The sequence below is a fragment of the Molothrus ater genome, chromosome 1, assembly GCF_012460135.2.
Source record: "Molothrus ater isolate BHLD 08-10-18 breed brown headed cowbird chromosome 1, BPBGC_Mater_1.1, whole genome shotgun sequence".
NCBI classification, from domain to species: Eukaryota; Metazoa; Chordata; class Aves; order Passeriformes; family Icteridae; genus Molothrus; species Molothrus ater.
This window is the reverse complement of record NC_050478.2, coordinates 17,937,852-17,958,044: the sequence shown is the minus strand read 5'-3', so window position 1 is coordinate 17,958,044 and position 20,193 is coordinate 17,937,852. Positions and strand designations below refer to the sequence as shown.

Sequence of the window (20,193 nt, the reverse complement as noted above, 5' to 3'; positions counted from 1 at the left end):
CTTTCTAAAATCTGCAATAATCACCATTAAACAAGATGGTCTTGTGATTTGTTTGCTTCCTTTCAGGTGGCTTGTTTGGGCTCCCCACGAGGTGTCTAACAGCTAATAGACCATTGGTTTTTGGGGTTTTTTAAAATCTTTGCTGCTGATTGGTGATGGGCAAATGCAGGGGAGCTGGGTCGAATAATCCGCTGTGTGAAATGACAAGTGTCACTGACATGAAATCCAGGCTGATCAGTAGCTGAGCAGTTTTCTCCATGTGATTCTGGAAATTAACACCCGCGGTGTGAAGCTCCTGAACTTTCCCTGCATGTAGTACTGTGGCTTTTTCAGCGCATGGTGTGCACTCCTCCATGCAGGCACTCTGGCACTGACCACGCCTTCTTGTCTCCCCTCCCTGCCCCTCCACTCGTTTCCACAGGGCTCCAGCGCTGCCTCCCAGACCAGCCGGATGCCAGTCCCCATGACTTCAAAAACTAGACAAGGAAGCATGGAGAAATCAGGCAAACAGCACAAGCTGCAGGATCCACGCCAATACAGACAGGTAGTTTTACCCTAAACCCGGTGTTTGGATGGACATTTCATGTTGTTTGTTTATTTAAAAACTCCAGTAGCTGACTGTGATTATACCAAATATCGGATGCCTGAGGTCAAACTGGACATCCTGGATCCTGGGGGCATGACAGTACTGATCTTTTCACCATGCTTGTGCATGCATGTCTGCAATAAAACACCTGCTGCTTTTTTTTGTTTGGTTGGGTTTTGGGTTGTCTGTTTATTGGGTTTGGCCTTTTTTTTTTTTCCTAATTTATTATTTTTTTTTTAAACTGTGGTATTCAGCTGTAATTTTAAGATGTCAACTACCTGTTTACTTTCCATTTGGTTCATGTGGTGGTTCTGTAGGAGAACTGGGAATGTCTTTGCAGGAAGCCCTGGACACTAACCCGTTGGTGTAGGTGGCGGTGGGTGCATTAACCCGCGCGGCATGGCCGACATAGTGCCTGCTCTGTAACACGTAGGTCGCGCCTTCTCACAAAGCTCTCCTGCCTCTTCCTCTATGCACTCTCCCTTGGGCACTTTGGGTTTTCTACCAGGTCCAGTCCATGGCTGCAGGACTTAGCTCAGGCCTCGAACTGTTAGTTCTGAGTCTCTGTAGGGCTGTTTTCCCAGGTCCTGTTGGTTTATCGTGTTACTGGCTTTCTGACAAACTGTCTCCTGACGTCTTTATTTGCAGGCTAATGGAAGTGCTAAGAAAGCTGGTGGGGACTATAAGGCTACTTCTCCTACCCTACCTGCTTCTAAGATCCCAGCCTTTTCTCCCACTTCTGGGAAAAGCAGCTCAGCACCTGCTTCTAGCGGTGACAGCTCTAACTCTCTTAATGCCCCTACTAAAACCTCCATTCCTTCCTCCTCCCTTCTCGCTCCTCAGACAGGTCGCATAACTTACTCTACCTCCCTCATCCCCTCTGTCTCTAATGGCTCCTCCAAGTTTCAGAGCCCCACTTACCCAGGGAAAGGTCACCACCTCTCGTTCTCGCTGCAGACTCAGAACGGCCGACCATCCCCTCCTTCCTCCTCTACCTCCCCCCCCTCCTCTGTCTCCCCCCCTTCCCTGAGCCAAGGTATGAAGAGCATCAGGACAATCCACACCCCTAGTTTCAACAGCTACAAGGCACAGAACGGGAATGCCAGCAAGTCCGCCCCATCCACGGTCAAGGAGCCATCCTAGAGGCTAAGCACAGCACACCTGCCAGGTCACCGAGGCTTTTTGTTCAAAGAATCCGCAGCCAATATTTTAACCAGGGAATGTAACCATTTTGTTGTATTGCTGGAGGCTTATTAATACTAATCACGTGCTAAATACCGAATTACTACACTAGGTTAGAGTGAAGCTTTTTGGAAAACAGTTGCTGTTGTAATGATAAAAGAGCATTTTCTTTCTATAGGAAGCAGCACCTCTTAAAAAAAGTGTGAAGGTGTGTGAGTGAACTTGACTGCGTGTGCACAGTGGTGTACTGAGCATGGGGAATTGTATGGTTAAAAATTTACTAAGTTGTTTTGTATAAAGCTATTTTTCATTATGAGGTCTAGAAGTGAACAGAGATATACTAAAGTGTGATTATATTCAACTGTAAAACTGAAACTAAAATATTTTTCTTTTATTTTGGTGTTATTTAGCTTTGTTACAGATTTCTATTTTTGTCAACAAATGTCATGGTTCCTTTCGAGATCTTTTTGCCAAAACATTTTGATACTATTGTAATGTACATTTGAAAGTAGTATGCTGGACAGTAAACCTCTGCACAAGAAACAGAACAAGACTGGTCTTATGTGTGTATGAGGCAACTCAACTTATTGCACTGCCATTCAGATTATATTTAAGAATTTGACAGACAAGGAAAAAAATAAATAGTTTTACACATATAGATAGTCGCTGATTACTTTTTTTCTTAGCTCAATCCACGCTTTTTCCTTTTTTATTTTACTGAGACCTAGTTGCCCATTAATGTATTGCATTGTGGATTTTAAAATGTACACTTCAGTACTGTTCTGTATACTGGCAAACTTTTGTACATATCTATAAATATCTATAAATAAATAAATAAATACTGTATGTGGCTGGGCACATAGAGTAGTTTTACCACACCAAAGTTAATTTTTATGCATGCTTAAAAATATATATGGGGAAGGGTTGAAAAAGATGGATATCAGTTAAATAGGAGAAGAGCAAGAAACTTGCATAGCTAATTGTTTTGTAAATAAATTTATTTGTATAACACCAAAATGTAATATACAGAACGATGATAAGCAAAGATCTTTACAAAAATAAAGGGCTGCATGCTTATATATTTGTATTTTGTCACTAGTAACTTTTCAGATGGTCTCAATAGACTGCTCAGCTGTTTGCCTGAGGGTGTTAAGCCATTAGGAGAAAACCTGACTTGATTTTCTCCAGATTAAGGCCATATATGGTTATTGGGGTCTTTCAAATTGCTGTCAATAAAAGCTTATTGCTGGAACTCCAAGTTAGAAAACCAGCAAGCAAAGAAAAACCTTTGAGTGACTGAATGAGGTATCAGCCCTTCCACCTTGAGGTATTCCTGTTTTATTTCCCCTTGTGAAAGGGGAAGTTTCCCAGCAGCATCACTCCAAGGCTGTGCCCTCGAGGGTGGGAATAACCCCTGAGCCATCCCTCAGGGAGCAGAGCACAGGCTGCCTCCAGCAGGGTCAGGTGCTGCCATCCCCTCCCCTGGCACAGCAGCAAAGGCGCTGCCCAGCACAGAGCTGAGCCCAGCTCAGCAAAGCAACGCCCGAGGCAGGGTCAGAGCACCCACACGGCCCCTCTGGAGTGGAGCCAGTTCCCTTCCAGCCAGCGTGGAGCAGCTCTGGGGACTGGTGGCTCCAGGGCCTGCTCTGATCTCTGCTTGCTCACAGATGGAGCACGGGATTCCCTGGCTCCAAAGGGAGTCTGCCTGACCCCATGCTGCAGCTTGTTACCAGCTCCACATGCCACAGACAGCACAAACAGAGCACCACTCTGGGTACCCTGCTCCCCTCTCACACAGCCAAAATGTAACCTCGAGCTGAATGAAGGATGTAGCAGGATTTGCTCCTGTTTGTCTGGCACCTCCCAAGGATTGGACACTTATGAACAACAGTGACTTACTAAGAACTGCCTGTCAGTAAGGGCATGGGAGGTGTCCCCATGAGCCATGGCTCTGGCAGCCAGAGTCCCCCGTGGTTCTGGCACTGCTCCCACAGCTGCTTCTCAGAGCCTCTGCAGCTGAGGGGCTACAGCAGCACCTTCTCTGTATCTGGCTGAATTTAGGCACAGACGATGGTTGTGTAATAACCAATGACCCTGCACAGTCACTGGTGTGCACGGGCAGCAAGGCCGTGCTGTGCTCACTGCTGGTGGTGGTGATGTGAAAATTGCCATCAGGCAGTGAACTCTACACCCACCTGAGGCCTCAGCTGCACTGGGACCTGCAATTTTGGTGCACCTGCTCAGTGCTGGGGTGCAGCACCCCCCAGAAACAACAACAGGCTCAGCCAGCTCATAAGCCACTGCACAGGCAGCACTGCCAGTGTCACAAGTCAGGCAATGCTTATTCCTTCTCCATCCTGCTTGTCCAGCAATGGAGTTATCAAACACAGGCAAGAAGAGCTGTACACAGGCTGTTGCTCAGCAAAACCATCAAGTTTGTAAATAAATTCCTTGGACACAGAAGAAATCAGAACTGGACACTAGTGAAAAACACAGCTTTCCCACTGCAGACTGGTTATGAAGAGCAGTTTTGTGGAGGTGGCTGCCACTGAAGTTTGGGTCAGGCCATGGGACAGGTACCACTGCACACCTCTGAAATCCAGCAGTGAAGCAGCTGCTCACTGAAGGAGCTCAGTCAGAGCCAGCCAAGGACTTCACAGCAGAGTGAGCATCATCTCTGTGTCAGCCAGTTCCTCCTACAGGGAGGGGCTGCAGCAAAACCACACAAGGTGACACAGCACAGAGCCCCTGCACTGGGCAGGACAGAGGTGGGAAGGCAGAGCCAAAGGGGGTGCGTGCATACAGCAGAAAAGGGAGCAATGCACAGGACATACAAAGTGTGCAGGGCCAAAATCCACCTGATCCCCACTGAAAGGCACCCCTTCCTGCAGGCTTAAAATCTCATGGATTCAGTAGCAGATGGTTAAGGTAGATTTTTTACAGCCTCCTGACTGGGAGCCACAGGTACCTGCACCACTTCAGGGTACATTGCAGCCCAGCTTTAAACCAATCTAGGCAACAACCACACCCCTCTCCAAAGGCTGGCCCAATTAATTGGTTAATTACTATCTAAATGTGAATGGTGTTATGACCTGGCTTTGGGAACAAAACCACAGTTTTTGTAGTAAATGAGGCCACATTTCAAACTCTTTTGTCCTGCCTGAACAAAGTGAGAGGCTCTCAGAGGCTGCACAGGAACCCGAGGCCCTTAATGTGCAGCTCAGCAAAGAGTTTTCCTTCAGCTCTGCAGCAGCACAAAAGAAGGTATGAAACTGTCTGGACTGTGGCCATGTCTTAATTCCACATAACAGTGCTGTGAGCGATGCTAATGGGAATCATGACAAGCTCTTTAAAATCTTAAAAAGCAGCCACTCAGCACCTTCCAGCTACCACACTCCAGAAAGGCAGCTCAGAGTAAACCACTGATCACCACTGAAGCAGGAATTGCTGTTAGGGACCGTTTAAAAAATCCAAACACTACCATTGCTACCAACACACTTTATTATTTCTCCATCAGATCTCAGCTTATCCTGCCCCTAACAACTTGCAGCTTCACAGCTGCAAACAGTCCTCAGACCAGAAGTACTTCCCAAGCCTGTCTGAATCCTTCTAATGAAATACAGAAACAAAAAAATGGACACAAGCAGCAATGTTTAGAAATTCTGTTTAAACATAAAAAACCATCCCTTTTTGCTCCGTGACCAAACACTGGCACAGCTTGCCCAGGGAAGTTGTGGAGCTTTCATCTGTGGCAATATTCCAAACCCAGCCATAGCTCCAGCCCAGAGCAATCTGCCCTAGCCACACGTGGCTGAGCTGGGGCAGGGGGCTCAGTGATGCCTGCCCTCCTCAGCTGCTCTGCAAGCCCATGGAGCTCCCCATCCCACTGGATCCAGCTTCCAGAGGAACACTGACAGTACCCACCTCAGGACAGTCTATTGTAGGCATGCACTTCCCTTCTTGAGTCCATCAGACTTGTCACCCTTCTCTTCCACAGGAAGGGGAAAAAGAAAAAACAAATCCCCAACACAGTAAAAAAAGCACTACAGATAAGGATCTGAGGTAGCTGCTGTTAAGATCAGGGCATAGCAATGACTCCTAGAAATGTCCTTTTTCTCAGCTGCCACACTGGCTGAAATTTAAGGTGACCCAAATCTTGGCAGTCTTCAAGAAGCAGAAAGAACAGCATTTTTCCAGACTCAGATATGCAGTCACTCACTACTTTCTTCAGGGGGAGCTCAGTAACCTCCTCTCCCTGATGCCCCTGGTAGATGCTCCCTGCATCTCTCCCCCCCAAGTCGTGGGTTTCCCCTACATGTTCCATGCTACCAGTGCAGCAGCAGAGAATACCATGGAGGTTGATCAGGTTAAATAAATTGGTACCTGCAGCACTGTCAGCCAATACAAGTCATGTTTTGCATGTTTGTTTTTTAAGTTCCTAATTTTTCAGATGATTTTTGTTCATTTAGTACAATTACAGTTCTATGTTCTCAAAGACAAAAGTTGACAGCCATGTGTCTGGGTTCAGGAGTAAAATTATCAATTATCTATAAACACAACAAAATGGAAATTAACCCATCAAAATGGCTGTCAAAGCAGAGGAAGGTGCAGATCCCCAGGCTCCCCTGTGTACCTCCCTAAGTTCACTCCTTCACTGAAAGGCCTCTGTGACTTCCTGTGGATGCTCAGCACACACTGACAAGATTCTGAGACTGATGATGGGACAAAATACAGCTCCAGTAAAAGACAATGGGTACTCACTGATGAACAGCATTGGAGGTGTCACAGCACTGTGTTCTGAAAGCCCAGTAAGATGTTCAGGTAGACTTTACTGTTACAACTGAAACCAAAACCATGCTCAGTTCCTCTGCCCTTCACAGAACACAGCTGTTCCTCCTGACACAGCACACCTGAACACTGCTAATGCACCACCTCCCATCTGCTCTGGGAGAAAAGACATTTTAGTTTGCATGGAGACCACAAGAACATGGCTCATTTCTATGGGACCTGCTATTAGATGCACCCAATTATGTGGTGAGAACTTTCACAGAGGTCAGCTGTTGTATCTGGGACTTTTCTTCACAGCCAATTTTTATGGTTTCTCAGACGGATCAAAACCGCAGCAGATCAAAGCACAGCACTGTAACAGTCACTCGGGAAAGAAATGAGGTCTGCCTAGAAGCACATCCACCAGCACATCCCAGGACCACAACTCCTTCTCCTTGCAGTAACTGGACACATTGATAGAGGCTTAATCCTCTGCCAAGCAATAAACAGTGTAAGACACAGGGACACCCAAAGTGATGAACAGCTGCTTTGTTTTCAAGTAGGTGTGGAAGAACATACAATGAAAAAATATAACTGATAGAGTTCATACCCAGATGAGTTTTTAGGGCAGAAAAACATTTTTTTAGTTAAAATTATGAAAACTCCAAGACCCAAACTACAGTATTGTTCTAACTGGCAGATACTGATGTTCATTCTGACTTTACAAAATCTGCACATTAAACATAAACCCTCTTGCTATGTACCTTAGAATCAAATTATGTATAAAGATGAAAATATTTAACCAACTGCATGTCTCTCACCTGCTGACCTGCACAGTGTGGCCCCACAAACAAAAGATAATTGAGAGGTGCCCTTCATCCAGGAGGAACTGCAGGTTTGGTGATCCTAAGTGCAGTTGCTGACTGCAACTTAAACGTGACATTTCAGAACCGTTCATCAGAAAGAATTCAAATTACACAAAGAGTCACCAAAACAATTTTATTTCCAGTGTTTAAGTGGGTATGCACACAGGCATGATACAGGTTTGGATTCATTAGGTCTTCATGCAGAATTATATTCTCAATAAAAGAAACCAGTTCCATCCAGTATCCACTATCTACACGCCTATGTTACAACATTTATATCAAATCTGGTATCTGAAGAAAAGATACACATGTAATATGTACAGTTAAGTTACTTATTTTACAGAAAGATTAGAAATTCAAGTCACATAAAACTCAAAATCTGTATTAAAATTGGAAATATAAAACTCCAATATTTACTGGAATGCCTAAGGAATGGAAGCTCTGTAGCCACCTGTGTTAACATTTGTAAAATGTAATGAAACTCATTAACAGTAAAATGCATTTATTTGTTTGTAATAAGTTTCTCTAATTTAGCAATATGGCACCCTAACAAACCAAATGAATTTATAATGAGGCACTTGTTAGTGACTAAACCAAAAGAACAATTTTCCTGCATACTAATGCCAGGCCAACTCTCAGTCAGAAAACCATGTATACACTACACAGCATGTTGCATCAGATGCTTTGTTCAACATTTGTATGCAGCCATCAAATATACTTTTTCTTAAAATATATATATATACTTTAACTTTAGTGTTCTTCTGGCTGTGGTAATGCACTGTGAAGACGTTCCACAGAGCACATTGATGAAACCAGCCCAAATGAAGGCTGCATAACAACAACAGTACAGGAAAAAAAATATTTATATATGTACACACACACACACACACACACACACACACGCAGAGTTACTGGGAAGTGTAAGGGTAAGTTAATGAATTGCTGCAGTGGACATATCTCCCCATTTCAAAGATACTGGTAAAATCGAGATCTCACCACTTGGGTCCCAGACAGTTTATGAGGATGGGCATCGACTGCTGGGCTGAAGTTGTTTTTGTTCATGTTCTGATAATTTTCACCATTTACCTGGTCTGGTGGCTGAAATGGTCCCGAAGGTGGTGTTCTATTAATTAAAGTCAAGCTGCTGGAAGAGCTGCCTTCATCTGCCTGCATCTCTGCAGACGAGGGCAGTTCTACCTTTGATACCTCTGCTAAGTTAGTGTTCTCAAGTCTGGGCTTTCCAGTTTCACCCGTATTAAGGTCAGTTGTGCTAGTGCGTAAACGTTCTCGTGCAAGCCAGTCTGAGATCGAGAGGTCCTGGGCTGGACATTTTGGCTTCAACCGAGTCACAGCTGAAAGCTCAGATTCTTTCTCTCTGCTTTGACTTGGTTCTTGAGCTTTCCAAGCATTCAGGACACTTATTTCAGCAAAATCCCTCTGCCCTCCAAGTGTGTGCCTTCGCCTGATGTTCTTTCTCTTTGCAGTCTCTGCAGAGTTAGCTTTTTGATTCCCAACTCCAAACATATCATCAGCAGATGATTTGAGTCGCAGCTTTAACCTGTCTGTAATCTTAAGTCTCCACGTAGGTTCTTGTTTGTCAGCCTCACTTTTGGCTGATGTAGCTAAACTGCTTGTAGATCTTCCTTTTTTCATGATGTCAAACATTTTGGTCACAGTAGGCAAGTCCTTCTCACTCTTCGCGTCCCCTGACCCCTCACTGTCCGTTTTGTGCCGTGCAGACTTTCTCCTGGAGAGCGTATCACATTCAATGAGTTTGTGCGAGCTGAAAAGTCTGCGACTCTCTAACTTTGGCGTGGAACTTCCCTCAGTACAACTTACTTCACTTTCTTCAGAGTTCCTCCGACTGGTCTTCACCGCTTCTGGAACTTTCCCTTTGGACAGCCTTTCGGCAGCAGCGCTGGTGGCAAAGACAGGGAAGTCGCTTTCACTGTCCGTCTCCATGGGACGCCCTTCGCTGATCAATTCGCTTCTTTCATCATCTGCATCTTCTCCCTTGCTTTCTGTCACTGACTGCACCTCAGGGCTCAGCATACTGGCATCTAAACCAGTCAGATACATCGTAGATGAAGTAGTTGAGTAATCTGAGGTGATGGAGCTGACATCAGCTGCTAAAAACTCATTGTGTTTAATTTCAGGGCTGGCTACTTTTTTGCATGAGTATCTGTGCTGGGAAACCTGGGAGGAAGTGCTTAGCATAGTGCCAGAGTCAGACACTGTCTCCTCAACCTGGGAAGAAGATTGTGACATAGGCAATTTTGGGCTATTTTTCTGCACGGTTTGCAGACAGTTGATATTTGATGATTTTGTACATTTTTCATCGTAAGGCAGTGAAGGTTCCTCTGTCAGGATATTTTCTTTCTTTAATGACTTCTTTTCATCCTTTACAACATTCACATCTTTTTTACTGCTGTTCTCTTTTTCCTTCAGGACAAACATCCTTTGTTTTCTCCCTATCTCTCTCTCTCTTTCATATTCCCCTTTAGCTGTGTTCTCTTTTGCTGTGTCACCACGAGATTGTTCTGCAAGCTCCTTCTTGAAAAACACATTATCCAACTCATCCTCTGAGCTACTTGGTTGTGGTTTCTCTTTAGTTTTTTTCCGCTTGCGACTAGCTGCTGCAAAAATGGAGGACACAAGCAGTTCCTTGCTATACTGATCTTTTCCAGAACCCCAAGAACCCTGTTAAAAAAAAGGGAGAGGGCATAATTAAAGTCAAAAAGCCTGAAACACTTTAAATACACATCCTAAGCTTCACAGTAGGAAATGCATCTCATTCAGGAAACATATACATGCTCCTTCTGTAGTTGAAATGACATTGCCCAATAAGTCAATTTCCTTCCTGAGCATTCCACTTTTTATCTGAGTCCCTTCCACTTAGCCAAGACTGGTTTGTGTATGCTACTATTTATTTTTTGACTGACTAATAAAGCAGACCTCATTACAGTAAGAAAACCATCTCAAGACTGGCTTGCAAATGCTTCACAGATGCCTCACAATCCCTCCTCCTTTCAAGGTCTTACCTATACAAAAAGTCTAATTGCTCCATTTTTCAGTTCATCTTTCACCTTTCAGAATGAGTTTGTAAATGGTGGTACCAATTAATTACTGCCAATAAAATGAATGTTACTCATAACTAGTTTAAGTGTAGAAAATTAAAAAATAAAATTCCTTCTTTTAGAGGAACTTACTTTTAAAATGGAACAGAAACAATAAAAGTACAAGCCAAATTATTCTATTTTATGAATTAAAAACTGTTTTCAATACTCTAACATTACCACCTGGCCCCTTCAAATCTATGCACCTTTCCTACTTAGAGCCTTGCTGCTACAGGCAGTGTGATGTGGTATCCTGGAAACTGGGCTGTTTTGAGGAAACAGCTGAGCCACCAAACATCCTCACAGAGCAGCTGTGTTGGCATCTCCACAATGAACCAGAAAGATGCTCTGAGTCCTGTTCCCAGCTCCAAGGGGGCCAGTGCCACAGCTGGAATGCAGGCCAGCACAGAGCTGTGCCATGGCCTCACTGAGGTCAGCTGTGTGCTGCCTGTCAGCCTATGCTATAGGCACCCACTGTCAGAACTCCTCAACAGCCCAGGAGACAAAGGCTTGTCCACATGAGGGACAAACCACATGTGTCACATGAGGGCTTTGTCACTGAACTGGGGATTGAACAAACAGCCACGTTCCAGCCTTGTTCCCCTGCTTCATGAGGTGTTCCTCTCCAGCACAGCAACACTTCTGAGGGAGATTCTGCAGAGCAACCTGTAACCACAGCCTTTGCCTTCCCTCTAGAGGAGGAGCTATTACCTCCTGAAGAACAGGCTGAATTCCAAGTATACTTTTCTCAGTGAAACAGAGAAACATAAATACTCTCTGTGAGCTAGTACTATGCCAACAACAGGGAGCATACTATATACATTTAGTACATTTTTTAAATATACAATTACCACTACTAAATAAGATGCAAAAAGGGAGTAAGGTAAGTGCCCACAATTGTGAGAGCTTGGAACAAAGCTGTTGCTGTATGCAGCTGACTGCTTTGGTAGATGCAGCTAACTGCACACGAGTCCTTTTCCATTGTAACACTTCAAAAATAGGTTATGAAAAAACAGTACTACCACTTACTCAAGAAATTCTACATAAGCTCTGTAGTACCCCTGCATATCAGTGATTTAATAAGGGAAGCATCTAACAGATTTCAGAAGCTTGTAACTATATGATATCAGAAAATTATTTACCTTAGATTTTGCTGAGTCACTAGTAGCTGAATCTGTGGAGAAATTAAAAAAAAATCTGCTCAGTTCTGTACAACTTTTTAATTATTGTTACAGACAATGCTGGACTTATGAAAAAGACAAGCACAGAACAAGATGTGAAGCAAATTAAAACCAGAACAGAGTGAATAGTCAGAGCTCACAAAGATGCAAGCTGCACCACAGAAAGCCACCGCCATGAAAGGATGCTGTGAATTGTAGGCAGAACCAGCTCAATGATAGGAATGGCAAAGGAGCCCTGTTCTTCAAAATAAAAAACAGAAATACTAATGTTTATTCAATGCTTTAAGTATACAGCCCCTGCAAAACCGCAGCTGAGAGACCTTTTCAGGATGGCACTGTGTACTCTCCTGAGATTCAGGACACACAAAGCAAAATTGGGTGTCTTTGTACAGCTGGCTCCCTAGGTACAAATCATGGTTCTTGTAGTCATACTCTTTTTGTGAGGTTTTAAAGGAATTAAGTCATATTTTCTGTGTAAATCCCCAATTACACATCTCTCTCCACCTCTTACTACTTACAGGTAAAATTTTATTTTTAAATTGTCTAGATGTCAGCAGCTACCAGTTTTGTACTTTCCCACAAGAAGCGCTTTTATGAAATGAAAAATGGACACCATAGTTTCACTGTCTCGCAAAACCCAAGATTATACAATTATAAAGGGGGTAGGAAGGGGCTAGCACAATGACTAAAAAACATGAACTTGGGACTTTCTCCCTGGGAAGAAAGAGCTGAGCCCCCTGCCACGCCCCTTTTTGACACATGGCTAATGCTTTATGACTAGAAAGACTGGTAGACCATACCATGCTATTTCTCCTCAGGGTCTGCTTCAGAGATAACAAGAAACAGCAGAAAAACTTTTAAAAAGTAGCATTGATCTGTTTAAAAGACTCTTAAAAGAAAATTTACAGCACAGATCAACTTGGGGTTTTTTCCATTTACAAGAAACGGGGGTTTCTGCAGACAAGGCAGCTACAGTGTGGGCAACAGTCCTCCTTCTTCCTACAGTTCCAGTTGTCCATCAGTGACATCACAGAATCCACTAATGACATCACCGTGTGATAGACTCCTCCCACTTCGCCTGTTACAACATCAGGACAAAGTGACTGTTTCAGTAAGTGCTGAACAACCCTTTGAAAACTGAAACAAAAGCTAGAGACGGAGGGATAACATTCGTGGGATACAACATGCTGGGTTAGTGCAATAGTAGAGTGAAGGGAGGAAGGGAAAAAGTCACCAAAAAAGAGCCTGTAATGCTTATCCTTAGCCACAAAAGAGGATGGCATTTATAAACAGAAGGAAACCAGCTTTAGTATAAACATACTGCAACATACTAAAGTGTCCATCACTTGACAAGAAAATATAACTCAAATTTTTGCATTCCTAACGTTGGCAAGGAGCAATATTAGAACACCACTGAAGATCAGTCTTTCTGCCATCACAACAAACCACTTTATAGCAGCGTCTCTGCTTGACCTCACGATGATGATTGCATGGATACTGTGAATAAATAAAATACTATGTGCAAGCCTCATCTTTTCATGATTAAATTCCTGTTAGACAAAAAAAGTCTTACAAATTCTATCATGCATGATTATCAACAATTCAAGTCTTTAAGAAATGTTAAATGATCTTTTGGAAAAAAGGAAAACATTTTATTAGTAAAAGAAAATAGGAAGAGAGAGTTACACTGAGTTAACAGAGTAGGTTATTCTAGCCTATGGATTAACACTGTCCAGGCAAGAGTTACCTGATACGTCTCCAGGAGATACTCCCGTTCTTCCAATGTTGGTGAGTAAATGATCTATGTTTGGCACTGGCTGAGATTCTACAGTGTTTTCCTCCTGAACTGCTGTCTACAGTTAATAAACAAAGATCTCTTCATCATCGTTTCACAAATAGTTCATTACGATTCAACAGCATTTAGAAAACGGCATTATTCACCTGAAGAACACGAGGAAAGCGTGTCCTATTTTCCTTTATGCTTTTAAAACAAATGCATGGCTTGCTTTTTAAAAAAAGAATAGAATTCATTACTACAAGGACTGGAAAGCTATAAAGGTGCTTCTGAAGAGCAAACCATACAGTGACATAGTAAAAAATATACAGGCGTTCTAGAGGCAGCAGAAGCAGATTCTAAACTAAGGCAGTTAGAATACAAGTATTTATGCCATAATACTTACAAGAGGTTCTTCAGCATCATCTTCTGTGAAAAACCAGTCATGCTAAAAGTTAAAATAAAAAAGGTGAAAACCCCACAGGAAATTCAAAATCCAAATGTGGCACAATCAAACATAGATTTTACTGAAAGTGAGAGTTTGATGGATAAATACCAGACCCAAACTGGCCCAATGAGAGAAAAGCTGGTAGATGTGTGCACCATCTTATTTTTTCAATAATGAAATGCATCCACTTACTTTTTGGATGAGTGTTTCTACAATTTTATATTGGTCTGGCATGTGGGTAACCATGTGTGTCATGTTATCATCAGATGTCCTCACAAGTGTTGGACCAAATACTATTGCCAGGTTTCTTGGTTCCATCTAAGAAATGAAATATTTCCAGATCATACATTTATAATGAGAAAATACAGCAATATGGGCTAAGCATAGCAATACAACAATATTAAAATATATGACAACCATTTAAAATAAGGACATGAAAGAGTTTTTTAAAAATACACTACTGACTCAGGTAGGATATTACACTACAACAAAACTCTCCTATATGCAGCTGCAATAAATATACCCAACACTTCTGCAATTCAGAATTCCAGCCTTCCTTAACCTACTGCAAGCAAATGGCTCCACAAGTACAGAAAACTCAAGAACCTAGACATATTCTTTACACTTCAGGGGGATCTTTTCTTCTTTCCTTAAAGAAACACTGCTGCTTGGAAAGACTGATGTTTTCAGAATTTTTTGTTTTGTAAAAAGTCATTGATAGTTCCCTGTTTTTTTCCTGAAAACATTTATATGACACACACACAAAATTAAGCTGGTAGTCAAATACTGTATTATATCTGCTGACAAAGACCCCATTCAATTTGCACCAACTTCAGAGGAGGTGGCAGAACAAACATCATGGACCCAAGACATCTATTGTGAGACAGGCTCAGCATTGTGTGATCAGGTCACTACTCTAGAAGTGAATTAAGTATATGACTAATGTTATATCTGTGACAAATAATTTCAAGAAACAGCAGCAGAACTTACCTTCTATTTTTGCTTACTTCTTTTAAGTTAAGAGTTTACTGTTCTGGTATAGAATAGACCAGTAATATACAGGAAGCAAAGACTTTGTGCTTACCAGAATTAAGCTGCAAACATGACACAAGCCCCTAATGCTCTCTTGAATTATGTCTTTTGACAAGTCACACAATTCTAACACCTCTTTGATCTAGCCTTATATGTTCAACAATATTAACAGTATTTAACAACATTTATACAGCCCACCAAAACCATAAAATGATAGAGAAGCTTCCTTTAGGCACTGCACTTAAAAATGACATTTACTATAATTTCCTTATAATACTGTCTGTAATTTCACTAAAGTTTATAATCTGTTGATTTTTTTTTTAATGAACACGCAAATACTTTTCTTTCATATTTAACTGGAAGGTATTATTTACAGAACCTACCATATTCACCTCAACTGATCTTTTAAATTATTTAAGATGATTTAAATGATTTGGCCACAGGCTTTTCTATATACCATCAATTATATAAAATCTTTTCCTGTACCCTGCACATTGGTAGCCAAGCTACCACGTTATCTGCCCTGAGGTAAACATCCATAAGCACACCCATATTATAAACAGCTTTGCACTCAGCTACCCCTCCCTGAGTGCTGAAAAAGGGACACTATTATTAGCATTTACTGATGGACTACAGCATGCACAGGAGCACTTAACACAAACCACCTCTTTCCCACCCTGTGGAAATTACAAAAAGTTATACTTAGTGGTGGAAAAAGATCCAGTAGTGACGAACTACCACCATTTATATTATGAATTTTCCTTCTTAGAACCAGCGAAACAGCATCTATAGGTTAATACTCAAGTAACTATAGCAAGTCCTAGTCTTAAAAATCTCCCAAGCATCCAGAAGCCAGGCTTCAGAGAAAGCTGATGTGACAACATCTCTCAGCAGGGTTATTCACCTGTGCCCTGCCCAGGCACAGTCTTACTGGGGTCTAGATTAGATTACAGGAAATTTAGACTTGGGATGAATTTAGGATGCAAGGAGTTAAAAAGACTGACTACCAGTCTGAATAAACTTAATTCACACTAAACATGCATATTCTGCAGGAGGTACTTAGCCAGTTACAAAAATTTTCTCCACATAACAACACTCCCTAATTTCATCTACAACAATAAGTTATCACCTTAATTAGAAATGATCCTGCACAAAAATAATAATTGTGTATTATATTATATATTATTATTAGTATTATAATACATAATAATACTAATGAGACAAACCAAAATATGTTATATGTTTCTTTCTAATACCTTGTTTTTTTCTGAGTTCTCTGCTACTGTCTTCAGGTGTGCAGAAAGAAACTTGAGAGTCTCATAATGGTGTTCAGGTAAATCATGAATCTGAAATGAACAATCACTATTCAGAGCACTGAACATTTAATGCTAATTTTGTAGTGCACCTCCAACACAACTGATTTTAGTTTACCAGTCTCTTCAGTGTTTTCAGACGCTCAACAGGATCTTCTTTTCTATTGGCATCTATAAAATCTGCATATTTGTCTGTTAAAAAAGCAGAAATTATTATATGAGTTTTTATATCCATAGATGTATGTATATAAACCCCCATCTGCCAGCCCCACTCACCCCTTGAACACTAATAACATACATAAAAGAATGACCTCTGGAAGTAATAAATTAGCCCATTATACTGTATGTTTTGTATGAGAGTAGGGAAAAAAAAACAGCTTTCACTGAATACTGCAATAGTAGACATGAAAGTTTTACTCTTTTAGTTGCATATTCATAATCCCTTCACATCACAGAAATTATAATTACACCTCTCATTCCTAAGATGATCACCATGACTCCCTACTTTTTAGGAAAGAAAACATTTAATGCAGAGTGGGGATGATTTCTCTAAATTTTCTCTCAAATCATCTGAATGTTGTAAGACAACTGTTCAAGTGCAATTCCTAGAGACAAAACTGTAGAGAAAACAACCTACCATTGGTGAAGAGGGGCTCTGGGAGCTTTCGGAAGAAGGATTTCAGCAAACTGCTGATCACATTCAGGTCACGCCATTTCTACGTGTTTAAAAGAAAAGGTCAGACATGCTTTATATTTCTATGATCACAACACAACCACAAGTTTTGGGGATTTTAATGCGAAAATAATGTGATTAAAGACTTACATCATCATGAACATCAATGTCAGTCATTCCTTTGTTGAGCTCTTCTTGCATACTTGAGATGGCAGCATTATTTCCAGGCACTCTGTAAATACCTGTGTACTCCAGACCTCTTTCTTCAACCAGTTTGCAGCATATATCAACAATCAGTGGAATATACTGAAAAAAAAGAAGAGTTTTATAGATAAGAAAGTGATTTAAAAGGTATTTTACATTCCCAATAAAAGAAAAATTCTACTTCCATACTTTGTTGGTATGAGCTGGAGGACAGTCATCAAGTCTAACACCAAATGTTCCAACAGCAGAAGGCTTCTTTTCAAATGTCTTCCTCATAATGCTTGGAATGCCCCTCCATGTCCCTTTGTCTTTTGGTGGGCTTGTCTCATCTTTTTGTTATTAGGACAGTGGAAAAAAAAGAAAATAAAGAAGAAAAATAAGAACATTTATGCCACAAAACTGACTGTAAATACAGGTAACAGATTTGCAAAGAGCAAGTGATACCTGCTGCATTTTCAGCTTTTACCAGCCTGGCTTTATGCAACAACTCATTAAACATTCATCTGTCTTAAACACAATTTCTGTTACTCTTCTGTGGTTCATAAGATAAATCTGAACATACTCATACCCTGGACTTAGAAAAGCAAGGAGCCGGATGCTACTGTGGCATTTCATCATTCTAAGACTAAAAGTAGATAAACTACTAAATTTAAACTTGATATTTATATAAACTACTAAAATTTTTAAAAATTTAAATCTACATTTAGTATCACAACACTAAGTCTCCATGGAATCACACTGCTGCACGAAATACCCATCAGACTCTAGAGCCATGCTCACACTTGTGCAGACTTACTCATTCTTTCAGAAATTACAGATTTTAGTCACTCCTAAGTAATTCCAAACATTACTCACTTCAAATATTCTCTATCCAAAAATTAGATTAAAAGTTCAGTTTCTCTGTTTACGTCTCCTATAGAATTCTTGTAACAAACTGCAATTCCCATTTATCTTGCACTGCAAGTCATCTAACACAATAAGTACTTCTTTCTTATTTCTGGAGATATTCTTTCAGTAGATTTGAGATTTACCCAACATGTGCAATTTAGTTACATGTGAAGCTTTGCAGAAGCAAAGGGACGTTTTTTGGCAACAAAAAACAGAATTCACTGATAGCTTTAATTCAAGACTGAATCACTCCAAAGTGGTTGATCAAAAGTGGTTGCTTATCCTGTTGCCTGAATTTGTACACAACATTTTTTTAAACAACAGTCTGATGTGAAATACTGTATGTCTACACACTATGTGGGAAAAAAAGTAAAAAAAAAAACCAAAAAAAAAACGAGTACATAGTGACATTTAGAACTCAGGAGGCATTAATTTTGTTCTGGAAAAAATAATACAAGTTCACTCCTGTGTTTTAAAAATTAAGACAAAAAAAAAATCTGTTCTATACTTTGGAAGCACTTTAGTGGAAAAATTTACCTTATCAGTTCCAAGTCAGCAGGAGACAGAAGTATGAATTACACACAATATTATTTCCAAAGATGGCAAAATTTTGCTGTCAAGAAGCTTAACACCTGTGTTTACTACTGTTAGCCCTACATGGAGCTGAAGGAAAAAATCCACAAAAACTTCTTGAGAGGGGACTAAAATAAAAGTTTGAGGATCTGAGATTAAGTAGTTCCTAGAAATGAGTGATTAAAGCTGCAGCTTAAAACCCCTGGGCTAATACTTGGTTTGCATCTGTATATTCATGAATTAAAGAATATTTGAGAAGGGCACCTCAATGGCCTTACACTGGGGCAGAAGGGAACTAAAGAAATACACAAAACATACAGACCTTTAGTGAGAAGCTTCCTTTCTGTCTCATCCTTAGGAGAATGTGGACTCTGAGTCCTCTGCTCTGCTTTAGTTCCAAGTAGAGTCTGTCTGATACTCAGACTCTGGCGAGGTGTTTTGGGAGATGGCTCTGTTTTGCTGCTTGAAGAACTGAACAAGAGAGACTACTTCAGCTGAAAGAAGCTAAATAAAAACTCTACAAAGACCACTGGCAACACATAATTCACCCACCTCATCATTGTACTGTACTCTTTGATCCTTCGACTAATTAGATCTCTACTAGTAACACCAGTATCCTAGAAAATAAATTGAGAAAGACTTTAATCTAATAAATAGAAAAAAAATCCTTTCAGAATATGATTAACTCTTCTGGTAACCAAATAAGTATAGAATTCAACAATTCAGTCCACTTTAAAAAACCCAAACCCTCAACCAAACCAAACATCCTAAGAGGCAGTTCCTGAGAACAGTAAAGACAAAACACTGAAAAAACCACAAGGAAAATAAAAGTGAGTAATTACAAATCAAGTACTGGTATTTACAGGGTTTTTTTTCAAAGCAGTATGATCTAATTAATACCTCTTAAACTGAAAGTAAGTTTAAGCAGAAAAAATGCAAGTAAATGCATATTACTACCCAAAATAATCTAATCCTGTGCACACATAGTACTTAGAGAACTAATTGCTACTACAAATACAGCTGAAAAAGACATGAATTCAAATCTGCTTTTTTATCTATCTGTGTAATACTTTGGATAATTATTTTGAATCTGAGTAGATGTACATGACCACAGACATAAAAATATTCCTCTGTTGCTCATCACTGCAATGAAAACACAATGGACAATATTAGGACAGATATTGACACCTTCTGTACAGTAGCAGCTATTTGCCTCTGGCAATCAGCATTGACCTAATTCATAGAAACAACAGCTTTTAATCAGAGAAACAGGCTTCTTCAAAGTTTCATTTTTTAACTGCTGAGAAACTCTTCACACTGTACTACTGCACACACTCTGCAATGGAAGTCTGAAGAGGGACCACACTGGTCCTAAACCTGCAATTATCTTTTAAAAAAGCTTAGGTATTTTTTGCAGATCAGTTTACTATAAAGTGTATCTTTAGTCAAATCAGCAACAGCATTAACTAATTTATTTCAAACATCTGTTTTCTGATTATGATTACATCGACTTTTTTAAACTCTTAATTTACTCAGTATCCTTCCCTTCACCTCATTTTCTTTTATGTTCCTGTTCACATTTTGATCAAC

The 20,193-nt window shown here is 40.6% G+C and overlaps 2 protein-coding genes across 8 annotated transcripts in view; one reads left to right on the top strand and one right to left on the bottom strand.

Annotated features, from left to right (window-relative positions):
• KIAA1217 (KIAA1217 ortholog) overlaps nucleotides 1-2,847 on the top strand; it is a 230,281-nt gene extending 227,434 nt beyond the window's left edge. For all 6 annotated transcript variants that reach the window (XM_036404068.2, XM_036404095.2, XM_036404087.2 and 3 more), the window contains 2 exons: nucleotides 422-544; nucleotides 1,235-2,847. In XM_036404068.2, the coding sequence (XP_036259961.1) occupies nucleotides 422-544; nucleotides 1,235-1,729 (618 nt within the window). In that variant the 3' untranslated portion in view covers nucleotides 1,730-2,847. The remainder of the gene's footprint in view (nucleotides 1-421; nucleotides 545-1,234) is intronic.
• Nucleotides 2,848-7,520: 4,673 nt separating this feature from the next.
• The window catches only part of ARHGAP21 (Rho GTPase activating protein 21), a 111,682-nt gene continuing 99,009 nt past the window's right edge, over nucleotides 7,521-20,193 (bottom strand). For both annotated transcript variants that reach the window (XM_036395233.2, XM_036395240.2), the window contains 12 exons: nucleotides 19,156-19,220; nucleotides 18,926-19,074; nucleotides 17,332-17,471; nucleotides 17,089-17,244; nucleotides 16,903-16,981; nucleotides 16,384-16,457; nucleotides 16,209-16,298; nucleotides 14,113-14,238; nucleotides 13,879-13,920; nucleotides 13,446-13,551; nucleotides 11,660-11,691; nucleotides 7,521-10,101 (listed from right to left, as the gene is read on the bottom strand). In XM_036395233.2, the coding sequence (XP_036251126.1) occupies nucleotides 8,368-10,101; nucleotides 11,660-11,691; nucleotides 13,446-13,551; nucleotides 13,879-13,920; nucleotides 14,113-14,238; nucleotides 16,209-16,298; nucleotides 16,384-16,457; nucleotides 16,903-16,981; nucleotides 17,089-17,244; nucleotides 17,332-17,471; nucleotides 18,926-19,074; nucleotides 19,156-19,220 (2,793 nt within the window). In that variant the 3' untranslated portion in view covers nucleotides 7,521-8,367. The remainder of the gene's footprint in view (nucleotides 10,102-11,659; nucleotides 11,692-13,445; nucleotides 13,552-13,878; nucleotides 13,921-14,112; nucleotides 14,239-16,208; nucleotides 16,299-16,383; nucleotides 16,458-16,902; nucleotides 16,982-17,088; nucleotides 17,245-17,331; nucleotides 17,472-18,925; nucleotides 19,075-19,155; nucleotides 19,221-20,193) is intronic.